At 45.0% G+C, this 20,881-nt stretch overlaps 1 protein-coding gene across 1 annotated transcript in view; it reads left to right on the top strand.

Annotated features, from left to right (window-relative positions):
* Positions 1-4,104: 4,104 nt before the first annotated feature.
* Positions 4,105-20,881, top strand: part of LOC126568011 (frizzled) — a 198,876-nt gene continuing 182,099 nt past the window's right edge. Inside the window, exon 1 of the mRNA XM_050224407.1 lies at positions 4,105-5,035. Within this exon, the coding sequence (XP_050080364.1) occupies positions 4,256-5,035 (780 nt within the window). The 5' untranslated portion in view covers positions 4,105-4,255. The remainder of the gene's footprint in view (positions 5,036-20,881) is intronic.

Raw genomic sequence — 20,881 nt, 5'->3', positions numbered from 1 at the left:
ATACACCAACCAACCATCTAGGACAAGTGTGGCAAAAGTCGGAATAGAAGAAATCTGCAACGGAATGATAATTTATTGAACGGAAATCTCTATCTACTAGCAGACATTGTAGATTTAATTTAAGCAATGCTACACTTAAATAATTCCTAGTTAACTATTTTACGCTTAGTAATTAGTTTATCGAAAATGGTTTGAAGTTGAGATTTGCGACAAGCAGCATATTTCTGCTCGCTCTCTCTTTATAGATGATTCATCAATACTCCTTTAATTCGTACTGTATTTCTATTTTAGAAACATTCAACCGTGCTACTGTTCGAAAGGAATGTGGTGCATGGAATATTTTCCTGTCCATCAATTCCAAGACACGGCAGAGCACAAACGAGCAGAGAGTAGCATAATATTAAGACTTTTCTTTCTACAACAAGGATCGAGTTGGTCAAAGAGACCGAGAAAGGTGTTGCGTACACACCACGTGCACCGGATAGGAATGTGAGGGAAAAAAACCCCGAAGTCAATGAAACTGAAAATAAACAAAACCGAAAACTAAAGTTTTAAACAATGCGTGCGGGCGAGTTCGTGCTGTGTTTTGTTTATGACCGAGTGGGTGGTGGATGCGTGGTGGAAGAGATGACACACATTGTGATTTGTTTTGATTTGTACAAATCGTGCGGGCAAACGTTCGCTACGAAAAATTTGTGGCGTTTGAAGTGATTCAGGTAAGTATGACTTTCTCATTATTAGCTTTGCTGAAAATATGACTGAGTTCTTCCACAAGAAAACATTGGCAGGGGGGTTTTGAGCACAGAAACGACAAATTTTCAGGTGGTACGAAAGAGCAGAGCCTCTTTTATTCAGCACAGTAGAGATGGTGTCGCCGGATGGCAAACCACAGATGAGGGTCCTCATGTATCCCCTGGTTATGATCTGATGGCGATTAGTTCACCTGCGCGGATGTTTCATCAAAGATCTAACCAAACGATAGCCCCAGTACTTCAAGGAGATGGTGTCAGAGAAGTCGTGAGCCACACGCTTCACTGTACCGAGAGCATCGGGTCTTGGTTTGTTGCAAATGTCCTCCAAACCGCTCTATCTGTCTAGCGGAGTCGTATCTCTTAGAGCTTTAACGAGTCTCAAAAACCATTCCAGTAAATCTTTCTCTCGATCGCGGCTCAGAAGAATTAATCTGTTTTGAGCTACTGCTTTTTGAGTCTCAGAGTTGCGTGACAGATATTGGGTAGATTTGAATCGACTTGGTCCGGTGGATAGCAATAAGAGTGCGGGAAGGCGTACATGTGCTGACATCACAGTTGATTTTGTACAGGGAGAGCTGATGAGGATTACTTCAATAAGACAATTTGTTTACGATATGCGAGGTAATCCAGCACTAAAGGGAATTTGCTTATCAATTATGAATATTTTGAATATTTTGATCCGCGTGGGGATCGCTAAAACGGTTGTGTCTGACTGGGAGTGAATGCCATTGCCGTTAATTGAACCGGTTCGTTCGGTTTCGTTAAGAAAAAAGTTATTTTGAAGCTTTCGCAAGCGAAACAGGGGAACATTTGCTTCATTCAAACCGTGTCGTTCAGTGTTTGCGTTTAGTTAAGGACCTTGCCGTGGCGACTCTTCTTCAAAAAATAGAAAAAAAAAACTCATATAAAAATTCATGTTCTCCTTCATTTTTGCCAATTGAAATTGTAAGGGAATGTGTTTTCCCATTCTAGACGTTCCAAACTCATAAAATAACCTTTAAATTCGAACCAAAACCCGACGTATTTCGTACACAAACGGGGAAAAAAGCTAAAACAGGCCAGGATTTGTGTGCAAGGAAATTTTGTACGCAATTTCGAGCAGAACTTAATTTTTAAACCAACAGCATGAAATCGAAAAAAGGTCATTGTTCGATTCTAGCGTCCTCTGTTGGTCAGCACAATAGCTTGGCTAGCGCCATCTTTGGTTCGCTACATTTGTTACGCCCGATTGTATGCAATCGTAGGTAATGGTTGAAATTTTTCATTTTGCGGTAAATTATTTATTAGTCTTTATCTCATCGATGTTTATTGCATACCCTATTGCGTTGTTTATTTTCGTCAAATAACCTTCGTTCATTTTAGAGTGCTTCGTTAAATATGGCAGGGGCTCGAAACCGATCGACCGCATTAACAACGCTGGAGAAAATTTGATGAAACAATAACAGCAGCAGTCGTATAAATAATATAAACGATATTATACATAATATCATGAGCCAGCGTTGTTATAAGCGTCTTGTTCTTGTTGCAACGCATGTCTCTGTAGAACATTTGTTCAAGTACTAAATAACGCTGTTTAGAAGCTGCCTAAGCGCTTAATGGTAAAGATAATTGTTGACCAATTGGGAAAAAGGATGAACGAGCGAAGGAGGAACAAATGAACGAATGAACTAGTAGGGGCACCTGTAAACACAGGGCTAAGCAATTCGAAGTAAAACATGCTGTCGAGTAGATTCAAGAGTCCGCTTACGTTATAAAATCGATTAACTATTATGAAACTGTTTCATATAAACTTGAAGACATATTTGCAGTCGTATTTGCAGGTATATTTGCAAGCTATATCGATTTCGTTTCGATCATTGAAAAAATCACTACCAAATGTTTGAATTGAAATTTTGTTTTGTAAAACTTTATGTTATTTTTTTTAACTGCGTTTGTACTTAAAATTCATTAAAATAACTATTATTCATTGCGCACCACTGCCAAGACAGGTGTATTCATTCCTGGATTCATCTCACAATATTCATTCGCGCTCCACCGCACCGTGTTCATCAGGCCAGCATCAATTGTGTTTCGAATCTCGGTGCGTACGGACGTGCGCTTGTTGTCCGTTCTCGTCCTCAACCTCGTGGTTAATCGCGTCGCGTTTCTAACATTTTTCGTTCTATTGCGTGTTTTGCAAAGCATGTGTGCACCATCCGAGGCATACAGTGTCGCAGCTGCAGTTTTGCTCATCGTACAAAGATGCAATAAAGAGCATTGCGAGTAAAATTTTTGCGGTAGTTGTGCTGTAAGACGCCGAAACAAACCCGGCACATGGTTTCCCGGTAGCCGCATATGCCCCCCCCTTATACGATAATGTAATCAGTGAACGAGTGTGTGTGTGAAGGTGTAAAAAAGTGTGCTTTTTGTTTGCTGTGCCGTGAGTGAAAACAGGTAGCAAAGTTTAATTTTCGCCAAAAGTTTTGTCTCCACTGTGTGTGTGTGTGTGCGCGTTGTTTGTTTGCAATCCTTCAATCTGCGTTTGCAAAGCAAGATGCACCTAAACAGTGTTCCAAAATAACAACCACGCGAGAGAGCGGGAGCGAAAGGAAAGAAAAGAGAGAAAGAGCAAAATAAAGGAAGCAACCGGGCATCGGCAAGTCTATTATTACAATCAAAGTAGCAAGCGTCCGATTTAATAAAAAAAAGGGCAGTGTACGTGCAAAATTCCACCCTCCATTAGATAGGGAGAAAATTGCAACAAGAGAGGAAAAAAAGGTGGGAAAGGAAAATAGAGATCCCTGACCCATCTGTTTTCCCCGGCAAGCAGAAAGCGGTCGGTTTTCGTTTCTACTCAATTCGCTGTGTTTTTGATGGTAGTGGTTGTGACGCGCCAAATGTATGCGTGAAGCTGTGCCCGGTGGGTGTTTTTCGTTCGGTCCCTTGTTGTGTTTGATTATTTTTCTGTTTTTCGCCGGTGGGTAACTTTTCGTGCCGGCCAGAAAACGTGATGTAAAGTTGTGCTAGTAGGCGTGAGAGTGCGTACCCGCTCGCCTACGGTGTGCGCTTTCATTGGTGTGCGTGCAAGCAGGCGAAGGGCCGTCGGGTAACGCAAAACGAAACACACGCCGCAGTGTTGTTCGCGCGGTACAGAGCGATGCATCGTTGCCGCGAAATGTGCGTTGGGGTGTGAAAGAGCGAGTGAGAGAGAGAGAGTGAGTGAGAGAGCAAGAATTCTAGTGTTGTCTGGTGTTGCTGTGTCTGGTTCGGTTTCTGTGCTGCAAAGAAGGAAAAAAAGCACCTGTTCAATGTTTTCAATGCGTAGCAGCATTTTGTAATTAATTCGTGTATGTGCGTGTATGCGTGTGTGAGTGCTTGATGTTTGATCAAGGAAGCAAGAGCAATTCATATCGAAGCAAGCTGAAATTAGCATAACCCCGGAGTGAAAGTGCAGTCAGAACCGGGTGCGTGTGAGTGTGTGTGAGTAGCGTGCCGGTGAAGATAGCAAAAAGAGCAAATCGAAAATGGCCGCTTTGAGGCGGTTCGTCAGATTCGGGATGATGATGGTCGTCCCTCTGTGTCTGCTGTTGCTGCTGCTGCAGCTGCCCGTACCGATCGTAGCAATCCAGCAGCAGCAGGAAACGATTGTGGCGCACGAGGACGAGCTGAGCTCGGCCGGCGAAGAGTTCCAGGAGCACAGTCAGTGCGAACCGATCACGATACCGTTCTGTGCCGGCATCCCGTACAACAGTACAAAAATGCCGAACTGGTTCGGCCATACCCGACAGGAGGAGGCCGCACTCGAGGTGCACCAGTACGTGCCGCTGGTAAAGATCAAGTGCAGTGCCGACTTGAAGTTCTTCCTGTGTGTGCTGTACGCACCGATCTGCACGTTTCTGGCCAAACCGTTGCCACCCTGCCGCTGCCTGTGCGAAAGTGCCCGGGCCTGTGAGAGCATCATGAAAACGTTCAACTTTCGGTGGCCGGAAAATCTCGAGTGCTCCCAGTTCCCCGAGAACGTCGAGGGCAGTCTGTGCGTGTCGAAGAACAAGAGCAGCGAACCGACACCGATACCGACGAGCGCATCGGCGGCATCCGCCGGCTATCCGACGAAAACGGTGGCCGCACCGTACGTACCGCCCCATCGAAAATCGTCCGCCGGTACGCCGGTCGGTGTCGGTGGGGGCGGCGGTGTTGGAGTGGGCAGCGGTTTGGTGGGGACGCACCGTGATTTGGGTTTCATCTGTCCGGTGCAGCTGAAGGCACCGACACTAATGGGGTACCAGTTGACCATCGGTGGAAAGGTAGGTTGTCTGCTTTTTTGGGAAGGTTTGAAGGAATTTAATTACGTTGGGAGGGTTCTGAGGTGAAATTTTAACAAATGAAACGATATGGTCCAATGTCTCTCTGTACAATGCCTACAAGCAAGACAGGAGGGTAGACACATCCGAGCTTAATAGGAGCTCTAACTATTGAGGAACACAAACAGAATTGTTTGATTAGAATCAAAAACAACATGTCCGGTTCTGTTCTCAGTTGGCTTTTTTTTTTGATCAGATAGTTCATCCGGCTAAGTCGTTTTAGACACTCCCCAGGGTGCTGATTATGTCATGCAAATCACACCAAACAACTCCATAATATATGCATTTAGAATTTTCTTTTTTCGAGACCTTGGAGGGGAGGGTATTGGGCGAGAGTCTTCATAAAGCAGCAAATCCTATTCGGACCAATCCCTCGTAACTGTTGAACTACTTGAGATCAACAAGAATAGTAAGAAATTAAATGGCTGGAATAACCTAGGAGGAATTTTGGAGAATCATAAGGACTCTGAAGAACTCGCATCAACGTTCGTGCCTGCCTGTCTAGTACAGTATAAAGTTTGAGGATCTAATCCCAGCTGAACCTGGACGAGAGCAAACTCTTTTTCAAGGTTGCAAAAATAATTCTTACTAATGAGACTCATTATATGGACAGTCTAGCCCTAAAGATCGCAAAACATTTTTTCGGCGAAGACCCCCGTCAGGATGTCTGGCTCTCCGTGTAGCTCAGCAAGCTCGCGGTTCATCCTTCTCCTCCACACTCCATGCAACTCCACACTCGAGCACACCGCTAAAGATGGTTCAGAGAATGCAACGCTCAAACACACCAAAAGCGTTTCCTCCGCTCCTCCGCTCAGATGGTCCATGACTCGTGGCCATATAGGACCACCGGGCGAATCAGTGTGCGATATATCTCACATTTCGTGCGGTCTTGAAGTCTTCTGGATCTCAGCAGACGGTGAAGTTCGACGGAAGGACGGAAAAACGGAAGGAAGGACTTCTATAAAGCCTTAATACGTAAAGAAACAGTTGTAGAAGTCATGCGATTTTTGTAAATCCCAGATGATACTCTTAAAAGCATTGGAAATCTAATAAAATCTGCATCTCCATTGTGGATGGATTTCTAAAATAACTACGATGCCTAGAAAACTGTTTGATATTGTATACAGTAACATAAATTGATATTGAAATAAATTCTGACCCGAACATTCCGAATCGTCCCTCTCTCGGCAGCAAGCTGCTCGGTGTGAAGAGCAGCCTTGTGTCGCAATATATTCAGAAAATCTTGTCCCCAAAAATGTGAAACTCGAGCACTTTGCACAACACTTTGCCCTTTTTCACACGTGTCCCGGTATGCATGCATTACACCGGCATAATAGCCTTTGTAGTGTAGTGTGGAGGTTTTTGAAGAAGCACCAGAAGTCATCCTGACTTCCATACCACAACATAAACCTGGGCGGAGGGCGATACTGGGTATTAAACATGGTTTGGACACCTCTCCCGAAAGCATAGAGCGATGCTGCTTGCACACACAGTACGTGAAAAATGAAACGCTCTGCTTTGTGACACACGCTGTACACATGGATTTTATCGGAAGGATCTATTTCCCGGTACTCCTGCCCTCCTCGGGGTGCCTTAATCGTATCCAGAAAGACGTAATCCGATTTTCGGAACGCATACACGCACACACAAATTTGCAACGGGAAAATTTATCCATATCTGCTTAGTGTCCTGGATGTCGGCGTGGAAATTGCATTGGACACTTGTTTGGACCCGAGAAAACGAAATATAGTGCAATAAGCAGAGGGTGGGGAGTCTTTCAGCTGTAACTGTATTCTTGTATTCGTGTGTGTGTTGGCATTTGTAGAATTCTATCGGCAGACTTTTCATCAGCTTGAAGTAAGCAATCACATACTTGGGAAAGGATTCCGAGGGGCGTTTACATTCGTTCGATAGAGCTTTTGTCAATCTGATCTTGGCATTCCGGCATTAGAAGTTTTGCACAACGGCTTTGCATTTATTGAACAATCTCTCTCTCTCTCTCTCTCTCTGCTGGGCCGCTACCAGGCCATTAGTGGTATAAATGGCCTTATCATCTTCAAATCCTGATTATATTTCTTGATGTAGCACTTGTAGATGCGATGTTTACAATATTGCCTTTTCGGCATTGAAACTGTGCCCAGCAGCAGGGAGAAATGATTCAATATTCGTAAAACCGCCTCTTACTCACTTGAAGCACATCGTGCAAGTGGTGTATTTGCAGCGAATTCTAGCACGACGCTACCCGGCTAATGGACGAACGTCCCCGGTATAATTGCTTCGTTCACCGACAGGATTAGTGAAATGATTGCTTCCAAGCAAGCAGGCGTAAAGTAGTAGAAAAAGCGAACCACACACCGTATATCGTCTGAGTTTGTGTGATGCAACACGAGCAGGATTCCTCCATTCGTTTTGTTGCTGCAGTTTAGTGTATCATTTGTTTGATGGCGAATGTGCTGCTGGTGCTTGCTTGAGCGTAGAAAACGGGAACCCTCTGGATGGTAGCTTTTTGTGAGCCAGCGAAGAAGAGCTTTCGGGATGTTCTAAGCTATAAGTGAGGTAATTTAACTTGTCTGATGGATGATAGCTGAGGGTAAACACGGCTGTATATCAAAGATGCTTCCATGCTAGAACATGGATAGGAGAACATTTATCTGATGCTACTTTCGACGGTAGTTTTGGGCTTGCTCTGCAGTTGACACTGTGTTCAAATTTTTAATGCCAAGACTGTCGAGATGTGCCAGGCAAGCAGCGCTAGCACAAGATTTTCTAGGAAAAAAAGACGTCCAATGAGGCTGAAATCATCCGAGAGAGCGTGCACTGATTTGTGCCGGGGTTAATTAAGTTTCCAGAGCCTAGGCCTTCGTCCCCGTCCGTCCTGATTAGCCGAAGAAATTACCTCAGTTTGACACAATTTTTTTCCTCCATCTAGACGTTTTTTCCTCACTGTGAACGCCCGCTGTGACGAGGCCATAAATTGAAAATCTTTCCCCCGTTGTCCTTTCAAAAGTTCTCGTTAGCAGTGAACTTCATTCGGAGCTGTGGAACTTCTTTGCATTCTTGCACCAGTGAGCAATCGTTCGGTGCATTGTTGAAGGAGTTATGGCACCGCACTTTGGAGCCCGTTTGTTCGTACAAGACAAGTCGCGTTTATTGTACAGTATTGGACAAAACAAGTGCGACAGATCAAATCCCAATCAAGAAATCCTACATTGAAGGGTGCATAATAAGTCGATTGTGAGAAAGATGTGTTTAAGTTGATTGAAACGGCACTTTTCTTGTTTATTATAACAAAAACTTAATTATAAATGGTTCTTGGCTACAAAAAACTCGCTGTTATTGGTCAATTTGACAGCTGATAGCTGCAATAAGCGTGTAGCAAACATCTAGACCTGAACCGTCTACTGCAGTGTTTCGTTTTCTATTTCGAAAAATTGAAATCTGCTGATCCTTTTTATGATTGCTCTATTTGAGTTGCACATGTTTTGTCGAATACTGTACTTCTTCGGGTGGAGGGCGGTAAAGTTTGCGCTAAAAATCAAGTACTATCCTCAAAACTCGGAGTAGTACTATGCAGCCGCATTTGACGCTTTCTGGAAAACCCCTTTTCAAAGATTGGAATCAAGGAATAACGCGAGCAATATCATTGCGGAGTATAGAAAATTGAGGAAAATCCTGTGTGCGAATCTTGGTGTACCGTGTGCCTGCTAGGATTCCGATGAACCGGATTGTTGTTATGGGTTGTCTGTGAGGGTGTTCTTCTTCAAAAGAAAAGGAGGAAAAAAAAAGAACAGGACAGGAAGGATCCATTTCCCGCACTCGGTTTGGTGTGGGGTGCTAAAAAACATGGGAAAATCTGTTACCCTCCACCACCTGGCTAGCTGTGTGTACACGAATCTACACGTCCACTCGTCGACTTTGGGTCCAGTTTGGAGTGGATAAATGAGAAAAAAAAATAGGACGAACAAAAAAAGCTTTGGCAAAGTTTTTCAATTACATCTACACTGGTGTCGTGGTGGTGGGGAAGGCGTTGAGGCATTGATGGTGGGTGCAACGAGTTTCGTCGCCCAGGGAGAAAGGCTCTGGCTCTTCCTTTACAATATTTTTCCACTCCCTGTGCTCTTCATTCGGCCATAAAACGAAGCAGATGAAACTCCACGTCTCTCGGGCACGGCCGGCCGCTGGGTTTGGAGATATTGGTCCTCTGCCGGTACTTATGCAGTCAGTTGCCGTTTGCTAGTGGGTTCGCCGCTGCCCTGCCTCGGCTCGGGCTGTAGTGGCTTGTTAATTCGGAGCATTTCTGTGTTCGTGTTTCTTTTCTCGCCAACGTAGCACCAGGAGGGATCCTCCCCCAACCCAAAGGGAGGATCCCTACGGTGCTTTCGGCACTGGAGATAGTAAACGGCATGGGGGGATGAATCGTGTCCTCGGTCCCGGTAGCGAGCCGTTCGATCGCTTTTATGAAATCGTAATCAAACTGACTGTTATGTCGTCGTCGCTGTACCGACTCGTTCGTGTTCACTCACCAGGGGCAACACAGGCAACACACACACACAGAAGAAGGATAAGCTGTGGAGGATAGTTATCTACTTTTTACCAGAATAATGGTTAATCCTAGCCAGCGGAACCCAACCCTGGTTTTCTGCGCCCCCTGTTTGACAGTTTTTGGAACACACTGATGGAGTCAACTTTTTCCAGAGAGCTGACGATTCTTACCAAAAGAGATCCATTTGAGGGATAGACAACCGGAACCATACATGGAGCCGAGCAAAGGGACTACGGAAGGGTCGCTTTTCAATTTCATATCCTTGCAGCTCCGGGTGTGTGTCCCCTTACCAGTCAAGAGACACATTCGATTCCTTTTAGCACCGTACGAGCGTGATTGTGCTTTCGCTGCTTGTCTGACGCCCGCCTTGATGACGATGCTTGGTCACCACGACAAAAGATGGGAAAGGATATGGGACGAGCACGAAAGAGCTCACGAAAACTTTCTTTCCACACACACCGGGGGGTGGGTGGTTTTGCTCGTTTAGACGCATCTGTTGGGTGCCGTGAACTGTTTGATTAATTTTTTACTACTGCTATCCTTCCCATGCCCATGTAGCAGAGCGTCCTGTTCCTCCTTCCAACTAGGCAAAAAGGTGTGCTCTGCTGCTGTGTTGCTGTGTGGCACGGTACGAATAAAAGGGTATTATCGGTTTTTAGTTCCCATTGCCAGTTGAAGCTTTACACATGTGGCAAGCTTGGTTGCATCTCGTTTAGGAGATTTTTTTCCTTTCCCTCCTCCATGGCATTGCTGTCTGTGCAATGGAGGCCAAAAACATGAATGGAATGACTGCTCTTTTCATCGCATCGCATCGCCATTCACTCTCGTTTTATGCACCACAACGAAACTGTTTTGAACGTCGTTTCTTTCAATGGGGCCATTTTATGAATGCTCCCAATGGGATGGGATAATCGGAGTAACTAGTCGACTACGTTACTTTTTTTGTCGATAGAAGCTACTCTTAAAACTGCTTTTCTATGGCAATCTTGTTGCAGTGGATTTAATAATAAAAAGTAGACAACAAAAGCAACTTTACATGAAAAGGTTTAATGACTTGTATTATGTGTAGAAAACAATCTAATAAACATTTATTTATTTATTATGTTCAATTGTCCGCCAACAATGGCTTAGCAAAAAAGTATTCTAAGTAGCTAATGGGAAGAGGAGGTAGGTAGGGGGGGGGGGGGTGTCGATCGTTGTTGAAGGCCGATAGAGCCCTAATTAAGGGGTCGATCGAGCCGTAGAGAGTGTGACGGGATGGGATGTATAGGGGAGATCTATCGCTAATGCGACGAGAAGAGGCGTAAAGGGGGGTAGCGGACAGGAGAGACTAGAATGTCTTACTTCCAAGGGCTCAAGCCCTAGAAGGCGACAACGGACTGGATAGGGCGGGAAAGCCAGATGATAACCGGTAAGGAAGCACCTAACAGCTACATGTATATAAATTTGCGTTGAACACTCTCCAGTCTGGCCATAGCGGTTGAGCTTGGAAGAGTCCAGACCACAGCTGCGTATTTCCAGGGAAGATCGAACCCAGCAATAGTAGAGGGACTTCAGACAGAGGGGGTCACGGATTTCTGACGAAAGCCTAACAATCCAGACCCAGTGATTTGTTAGCTTTACTGATAAGATAATTAACGTGACTGTTGAAAGAAAGTGTCTTGTTAAGCCCTAGATCCTTTACAGATAATACCCGACGTGTAACTGTATCACAGAGGGTGTAAATGAATGAGATCACAGCGGATCTGGTAAACGACGCATCACGCAAAATACTTGTCGGGACACAGGAGTAGACCGTTCTTACGGCACCACACAGAGAAGGAATCTAGGAAGGTTTGGAGGGTACAACAAGTAGCGGACGAAGACACAGGAATCCCTTGGAGGGGAGGATAGAGATACAGTCGTTAACATATAAGGTAAATAGAAGAGGACTAAGGCTACTACCTTGAGGAACTCCAGAGGAGCCTACGAATGAGTTGGACAAGCAGGAGGACACTTTGACTCTATACACTCTGTTACAAAGGTAGGGCGAGAACCAGGACAGTAACTGACCTATGATCTCGAGTCTTGTTGTGTCGAGTTTGGAAACATGCAGAAGCTATCCAGTTTTTGTATCCTTGTCACGGCACCAAAATATTATCTCGTTTGGAATGGTTGTTTATTGAGCTGGTTCTTCTTCTTCTTGGCATAACGATCTACTAGGTCACGCTGGCCATCGAATACTAGAAGTTTTGATAGCACGCACGTACGAGGAACTTTAGGGTTAGGTCAATCGAAACCCTTGGAGGCCTAAGCAAGCATGGGCTTGGGATAGGTTTGTTGATCGTGATTTCTCTGCCTCCGGATATCCTTCCACGGGCTCAGTTACGCGGTGGTTTCTGTTACAATGTTCTTGGCTCCTTGAATCCCCGGGGCTTCCAGGCGAGTCTCTGTCAGGGCACTATAAAAGCTCCGAATCTCAAGAAAGCTCGAGGCCCCAAGCATCTAAGCTTGTCTAAAACTAGTTACTATGTATCGATTTTTCGAATAAATCTCACCCAATTTCAAGTAATTCAAGGAATCCTTGAACTTCAAACACAAACCGGCAAAAAGATTAAGCAAGTGGCTAAAAGTTGTCCACAGCTCGGAAATTAAATTTCCTTCCCGATGGCCAACGGCAGAGATTCTAACCTCATGTGTTTCGAACCATTCTAGCCATCCGAAAATCCAAAAGCCGAGAACGACAGCCCTCCAATAACATTCTCACAGACGAAAGCTGAAACCAAGCCTGGCAAAAAAAAAAAAAAAAAACGCCACGAATATCTCAAAGTCAAATAGCAGTACGATTCCTCCCCCGGGGAAGGAAGCAAGCGGTTCCTCGTTTGCTTTGATAATTTCCATTAAATAATTGACACAGTTCCTCCGCTCAGACCGCTGTTTTGTGTCGTTTCATCCGTCCCCCCCCGATCGGCCCTATGGAGAGGGCTCTTGAAGTGAACACCGGGAGGCGTTGAATCGGTCTAAAAATGCCATTAGAAGTCACGAAGGGCACGGGAGCAAGTGTGGGATATGGCGTTCTTCACTGCGTTGGTATGGTGCGATGCCTTGTGTGTGTGTGTGGCCTGGGACACTTTGTTGGTCGCATTAAGGTTTCCTTTTTTTCTCTCTCTCTCTCTCAAATGCTGCTTCCGTTCTTCTGACGTTCCCGTCCCATGGCGCCTTGCCGGTGTCACTTGTTTACGTACACCAAGTACTTTTGACTTCTCAACTCGTGAATAACGCGTCCCGCTTGTTGGGGTGAGAGTAAGTGTTTTCCCGCGTTTTTTCCTACACGTTAGCGCGTCGCGTTAGAATGCTGTGTTTCGTTTACAGTTTTCCTGGGCTGCCGGTGCGCTGCTGTGTTCTTTTCACTTTGTTCTTGGCCCCTGCAAGTCCACGTCCATTTTCGTTCTCGGAAAAAACGGGGCGTTGTTGTAGCATTTTGTTTTTCTCTCTTCGGGATCTATGAAACTGGTCGTGGCGCTTTTGTTTTATGTTCTCGGTTTCTTTTTTGTTGTTGTGTCCTCTCCCGTTTGGTGACCACTTCCGGATGGGAAAGAGGGCAGTTTCACTACGCCGCGTTATGCTTATCACTATTTGCCCTGGACATGTTTATTGTTTCCGTTTATGGCAACGCCGCTTGATGAGCTTTTGCGCTCGTTCGACCCTTCTGCTTTCGACATTCATCAGGGCGGGCGGTTGGTGTACTGGGTGTGTTGGATTGGTGGACTATATACGAAGGATTGCTTCTCGGACTGTAAGCTCCTTCGAAAACCCACGGCATCTGGGTCAAGAGTGAAACACAGGAGGTCGAGCGTATAGGGCCGACAACGTTCGGGGAAGGAGCATATAGTGGAAACCTTCGAAAGCCAAGAGTGATGAATACATTGCATTTGGATGAACGATGGTCGGGGGGTGGCAAAAAACCCTCGAACCGCTCACCCTCAACTATGCTTCTCGATGATTGAGCACTGGCATTCGCCCCAACGAATGGCGAAGAACCACAATTGAAACCGTCAAGTGGTCAGACAAAGAGTGACCGAAACCCGGCCCAAACCACCCAAGTGACCGAATGGACACTCGAAGAAAACGCTCACAATTAGAGACGAGCGACAAAAAGAGAGCACGCCGAGACGAGTGTATGATGATGTTTGTCTATTTGCCAAATGGTGGCCCTTCGCATCGGGCACTAACCAAAGTTCGTTATCGGCCCTTTGCACAAACGGAGGCCCTGCCGTTTGTGACGACGCCCCTTGGGGAGCAGTTTCGGTACAGGGAAGAAAGGAAAAACTTCATCAACGGTCCTTGGAGGGTTTTGTTTTTCCTGTCTCTGCAGTCTCTCCGTCTTCATTCCTGGTGCGGTGTGTGTGTGCGATGCAGGGCGTACCAAACATACTGCGGGTGCCCGGAATGTTGGCCACATTTTCACCCCGGAGAGGCGGCGGAATGTCGATATGATGATGGTGCCGTGGTACGCGGGGGCGTTGATAAGCCGAGGAAGATTGTGATTAATGAATGAAACAAATAATGTTTCGATGACGGGGTGACGTCGTTTGGTCAGTTTGCAAGTCAGCTAGCCATTATGTTTCCCTCCTTTACGAATTGGTAAACATTATTAGGCTGGTAATGGAGCAATGAGTGAAAGATAGAACCATCATTGTATTGGAGGTTTTGTTTAAGATCAATTCTTTCTAATTATGAATTGGAATTGTTAGTGCAATAAATTGTTTTTAATTCATTACTGTTGATTGTACGTGATTACGCTTAAACGTAACACTTGTGCTTACTCGTTAAAGTTTGCTTCAATAAGGTGTAAAAAAAATTCTGCAAAATTATTTAATTAGAATTACAAACCAATAAACGAATCAGTAAATGGTTCAAAATTACGATTGTTCTAATTACAATATTAATTTGAAGCATTGTAAATGTTTAAAAGTTTCTGAGACCTGTACAAAATCATTAACACTTTAAAGGAGAATATGAAAATTCGTACCTTTTGTCACTTGGAAACGGGAATTGAAGTGAAACAAAAATTGAAAATCTAAGCAAACAAGTATAAAATAAATTTAAACAACGTACCGAACGAGAAAACGAAAGAACTTGTTATGAATTATGCAAATAAAGAGTTCTTATAGAATTTCCACATGAAATTAGTATACAAAAGTTTCAATTAGAAATATAAACCAGAAAATAAATCAGTAAAAGGTTCAAAATTACAATTGTTTAAAGTTTCAATTGAAATAGTAGTTTAAATAGATAAGAAAACTGCATTAGAATGGAATCGATTATGGGACATAGCTGAATTTGAATTGAAACATTTTAAATCTATAGAAGTTACAAATGCATAGAAGTTTTTTTCAAAATGCGAAAGAGAACATGAAGATTCTAACCCGACGTCACTAAGAAATAAGAAATAAAATATAAATAACAGCTAATCAAAGAAAACAAATATTAAATTTAGCTCATAGACTGTACGAAAAGCGAATAAAAAAAGAAAAAAACGACTTATAAACTAAGAAAACAAACAAAAGCAAGAAACAAAGCATCGCTTCATTTACAATTAAAACGCTTAAGTGTATAAAATTGCTTACAACAATAGCAATCAAAAAGAAGCCAACATAAAGTGGGAAATGTAGCAAATGGTATCCGTTCTAATCGCTCCAGAACCTGGTAACACACTGGCTGGTTGTTTGTCGCTTCCCGGTGAACGAACGCGAATGCCAATAAAGCATCATTCGAAAAATGAATCGATGTGTGTTGCCCTGGGATGGGATTTTGGGCTGCAAATCGTTTGAATAGCAAATTCGATCACGAACGACCCATAAAGATATGGTTTGACATTCGATAAACAGATTTCGATCCGATTGGTGGGCAGCGGGACGCGCCCATACAAGTGTGCTCACTGTGGACGTCCCTCGCAAGCAGGACACTTGCGGGGCTTCCACTTGGATGGGGATGGTAGGTAGGTGAAATGTTTATGAGCGTAAATATGAAGCCACGTAATCTCTTTCGTTTCTTGGTGGAAAAATATTAATGGGAAGTGTTTTTATTTGCAATTCGTATTACATTGGGCGGGAAGCTTTCAAGCCCTAGCCCCCTGGCCCGGTATTATTAGCTGTTGAAAATAATGTTAACTAAGTGTGGTATGCTCATGTGTATGCGTGTATTCGGGAAGCCGTCTGTTGAATATTAATTCAAAAACACTCCCACTTCCCGTACCAAAGTTTTGATGGTATGGAAAATTCCGTTTTTTTTTCAAATGTAAAATGTAAAATTTAAATCCCCTGCCCTCTATCTTTGGCTTTTTCTGCTGGTAGTCCTGGTTGCACCGGGGACCAACTTTTGTACACAAATGCAGGTTAAACGAAACGAATGCCTGCTCCACGTAGCATTTCAATTTATCATCATTTTCCACAAACAGCACAAAAAAATCTTCTTCTCATCCCAGGAACGCAGTGTGCCCAAGCGAAGCCGATATTTTCTCTCGCATTCACTTTCCGGGGATTCCGGCTAGAAATTACTGTATTACATGTTTTGCGAGCTAAGTTAATTAGCAAAATTGAAGCAGTAAAGTAATGGGCGACTGTGTACTGCTGTCTGGTGTGTTTGCTGGGCGCTGAAACTTCTCTCGTGGACCCGTTGCGAGAATGCTTCCGGTTTTGGGCGGCGGGCAAGCGTACGAACGAACCAGCCAATCCAATTTCCCTGTCAAGTTATCTGTTTCTCGACTTACCCAGGCGCTTGTTTTGTTGTTGTTGCCTGGTGTTGCCTTCCAGTGCGAGGAACTGTGTGTGTGTGTACATATTAAAAAATGAAGACACGCGCTGCCGCCACACGCAACAAAACCGGGTGGGAACGCATCTTCGGACACACGGTGCGGAGGTAATATTCGAGATTCGCTTTCGTTATGCTATATTGTCGTGTCGTCGTCCCGTAAGCTGTCGCATTTTTGGATGGGATGGCACATCTCCGAAGCATGATAACGTTTATGTAATACGGTCACGTTCGGACGTCCTTTCACGACGCACACATACCCATTGCGTGCACACGAACGGCTGGCACTTTGTTCGGGTTGATCGTTCTTTTCGGTGTACGTTTCGTCCTATTGGGGACATCTTTCCGTCGTCAGTCAGTAACGACTGAATGTGCTCAGAGCAGTCAAGCAAGGCAGCCAAGCAGAACCATGTGATGATGCTAAAGCGTTGGCCGGTAAATTTTTCTTACCGAGACCAATTCAAGGGACACAACCGTGCCCAAAAGCTGGCCTGAGTTAGGTTTGTCACTGCAGTTCCGTGTCCGGTAGGTTGACCGATAACACAAGCCCCCCCCCCCCCCCCCCCCCCCCCCCCTTCAACCATGGATCGAGTGAAGAATTTGTAGTCACTATGGTTTGTGAGTATGTTTTTTTTTGGTTGCGTCGGGCTCAGTCGGCTTCTTGAAAAGTCTCTCACCGTGTCACAGAGAGCAGCATACCAATAGTTATCCTTTTTTGGTTTGCAAATGGGGCCTCGAAATGATGGACCTGGGGGGGCAGAATTGCTAATGTGATTTTTGGTAGGTTAGTGAGTGTGTTTTTTCCGTGTCCTGGTGATGTAGTTTTTCTCTTTTAAATCTTGGTGCCAGGCAAACGGTATGGCGGTAGCAGTGGAAGCGGAAGTGTTTCTCTTGGACTCGGCGTCGTTATCCACGTCCGTTGTCGAGATGTGTCATCTTCGATGGTCGTTGGTTTACACAAACTCACCAGCACACACACAGTTCCGAAGCCGCTGGACGCTTCCGAGGCTTTGGAATTCTCGTGTTCCGGATGTGGATAGCTTGTTAAAAATTCCAGGACTTTTCCTTCGTCCACCGGTGGAACAGTTTTGGGATGTTAGCCTGTTGAAGATTAAAATAGCTTGCGCCCAATTTTCGGGACAAGGATACAATCCCGGCTTTGTATGGAGGCAACGGAATCGTTATTTTTAATATGCTTCACTTCCCGAAACGCACTGACCATGTCCAACGGATGGGCATGGATTGTTTGGAGGTTTCGTAAGCTTGGCGAACGTACCCCGTACCAAAATGCTTGCACAGATGGGTAAAGCGATGGCGTAGAACTGAAACCAATTATCAGGGGTTCACTAGCCCAACGAGCATTGTGGATGGGTCTGCGTGACTTGGTTTCTGGGCGTCCGCTGAAGAGAATCGATGGTTGATGTTTTCATGTATCGTAGGCTTTGGTTATCCTTTTTTGCACGAGCAAAGTCTGAGGTGTCAACTAAGGTTCTTCCATGCGTACGGAGTCGTCTGGTTCGTACGCAGTGAAACGTTTTGTGAAAATAAACGATGATGATGATGATGATGATTACAAATCGCTGCTGCTGCTCATGGCAATTGCTAACATTGGTCCGTTAGGTGTACTTGTCCCCTATCATTTTCCAAAACTTGGTGTGCAATAAACATTTAGCGATTATGCGACTTGTTTTGTTTCACTTGCACATTCTTCTTTATTGTTATTGCCCTAAAATGAGTGTATTCTTAAATATTTTACAGAGTTTGTTGTTATTTTTCGATGACTCTTTGGAAGTTCCTCGATTTCTTGATCATCTCCGCGAGGATTCTCCATCACTGCTGAGTGCGGTGCTAGGAAGGATTTACTTTTTTTCCTCCCGTTTATTCAGCTCACTTTCAACACTCCAAAGTTATTATATTGGACACTCGGAGGGGATCGCTGTTGACTGGTTTTCGTTCGTTTCGCTTGGGCTTTACGCTACAGCTTATAAGCTTACCGAGTGTAAATGAGGAAAATTGAAATACGCGCGGATGAATCGAGGCCCGCGCCTGGCCGTGTTTGGTCAAAAGCTCAAAGTCAGCGGGACATTGTGGACATATAGTCGATCTACTTACGGTCGGGCCGGACCGGAGCAAACTTTTGGAGAAAAACACAAACCGGAGATAGGGCGCTGCAGATGGGATGGACCGGGACAAGCCGAAGCGAACAGCGAAAATGAACTGTCATACCGTCAGCACCGGGGTTGTGAAATTTAATTATGAAATTCTTCACTGAAGCTTGTATCTCTGGCGCCTACCCTGGTACAAAAGCCGAGTTTGAGTGCCATGTTTTACGAAACGCTCGAGCGTACCTTGGGTGGGTCTATTTAATGATCATTGAACATATTTTTAGCGTGCGCTTTGTTATAATGAGGTGAAGAAGAAAATAATTTTGTAGAAACTATTCTATATTAAGGAAATTTTTTTGTGAATGAGTCGTTGTTATTAATATCGAGCTATCGCTACCAAGGACAAAATGTCTTTGTAGCTTTATACTATTTTTAGCTACCGATGAGCTACCTCATCGTGACAAGGCCCAGTCAACAATAGATCTCCGGGAAACTCCATGTAGGCACCCGATCTCCGACAGGTCTCCCTTCAACTGATCCAGTCAACGAACTCGCTGTGCTCCCCGTCGCTGACAAATACCTTCTTGGCGGGGCATGAGTCCGGCATCCTCATAACATGCTCCAGCCATCGTATCCTGTCGGTCTTCGCCCCACCGTCAGGATGTCTGGTTCTTCGTATAGCTCAGCAAGCTCGTGGTTCATCCTTCTCCTCCACACTCCATGCTGGAGCACACCGCTAAAGATGGTCCAGAGAATGCGACGCTCAAACACGCCAAAAGCGTTTCCTCCGCTCCTCCGCTCGAATGGTCCAAGACTCGTGGCCATATAGGACCACCGGGCGAATCAGTGTGCGATATCGATCCCACATTTCGTGCGGTCTTGAAGTCTTCTAGATCTCAGCAGACCGTGAAGGCCGTAGTAGGCACTATTGTCCTGCACAATGACACCTTCCAAGACTATATTGAACAGTAGACAGGAGAGTACGTCCCCTTGCCTCAGACGAATCCAACCTGTTCATGGTGGCCTTTAACAGCCGTATGAACTTTTCAGGAAAGTGGTGCCGCTGCATTATGTATCGTAAGCCGCCTTGAAGTCGAAAAACCGATGGTGCGTAGGGATCTGGCGCTCTCGGCATTTCTGGAGGATCTGCCGAAGAGTCGGTTGTGGATTTGTCTCCAACAAACCCAGCTTGGTAGCTGCCGACGAAATCTACAGAACAAGATCTGGGATAGGGTCTTATAGGCGGCATTGAGGACAGATATGGCACGATAGTTCGAGGATTCCAGTCGGTCGCCCTTTTCGTAGACTGGGTGAATAACGCCCAGCAGTGAACTCCTCCGGTAATTCTTCCTGTTCCCAGATTCTCGTGATCAGCTGCTGCATGTCGACGGTAGCCTCTCCGGCCTCATCTTGAAGAGCTCGGACGTCAGTCCATCACTACCAGCAGCGTTCTTGCTGCTTTTAAGCTGCTTGTTGGCGCTGGCAACCTCATCCAGAAATGGCGGAGGCACTTCGTCTTCTGCACTGCACTCCGTCTGCGTCCCGTCACATCGCGGTTTTACGAGCAAATCCACTCCGTGCCTCTTTCAACCTCCTGTAAAACGAGCGGACGTCCCTCGACTGAGAGAGCTGCTCCAGCTCTCTGCTGCTCCAGAATGTTGTTCTACATTCTGCATTTCTTAAATGGCTTTACAGTAACTTGAACAATTTCTCTCAGCTTCAAAGCTTTATCGAACTGGAAACATATGGTTTATACTTTTTCTTGCCTATGTCAAGCGCTAAGTCATGTAACAGCACCATTTGCAGACTAACCTTGGCTAAATTAAAATAGAAAACCGAGAAAAAAGATTTCCAAACGAAGCGTAAATCATTTATTAGCTTCCGCGTCAACGAAGATTGACATTGAATCCCTCCCGAACGCGGTGGAAATATTCATGACAAATGTTTGACACGGAAAAGCGCATCCTAATTTTAGCGCCATTACGTACCTTACCCCCAGGGCCCCAATTACGGGCCCCATCCAGAAATTGGTTTTATTCGATGAGTCCCAAAAATAACACACACAACCAAACAATCGACAAAACGGCAGAAGAATCTTCCCTTTTTACCCACTGTTTCCCTTTCCCAACTGCCAGGAAAGTCTGACATTCCTTAGCGAGAAGCATCCATCAAAGCACAATTTTCCTTTTGTTCGGTGAAATGCTTTAGAAAGAGCACTCTCTTGATCTCTCTCTCTCTCTCTCTCTCTCTCTCTCTCTCTCACACACACACACACACACACACATATACAAAAGCGTATCCTTAACGATCGTCGATTCTTTCCGTAAGACCGAATGGCGGCTTTCATTA

Source organism: Anopheles maculipalpis, chromosome 2RL (genome assembly GCF_943734695.1).
Source record: "Anopheles maculipalpis chromosome 2RL, idAnoMacuDA_375_x, whole genome shotgun sequence".
NCBI classification, from domain to species: domain Eukaryota; kingdom Metazoa; phylum Arthropoda; class Insecta; order Diptera; family Culicidae; genus Anopheles; species Anopheles maculipalpis.
Note: the sequence above shows the minus strand (reverse complement) of the source record. Positions and strands in the feature narration are given on the sequence as shown.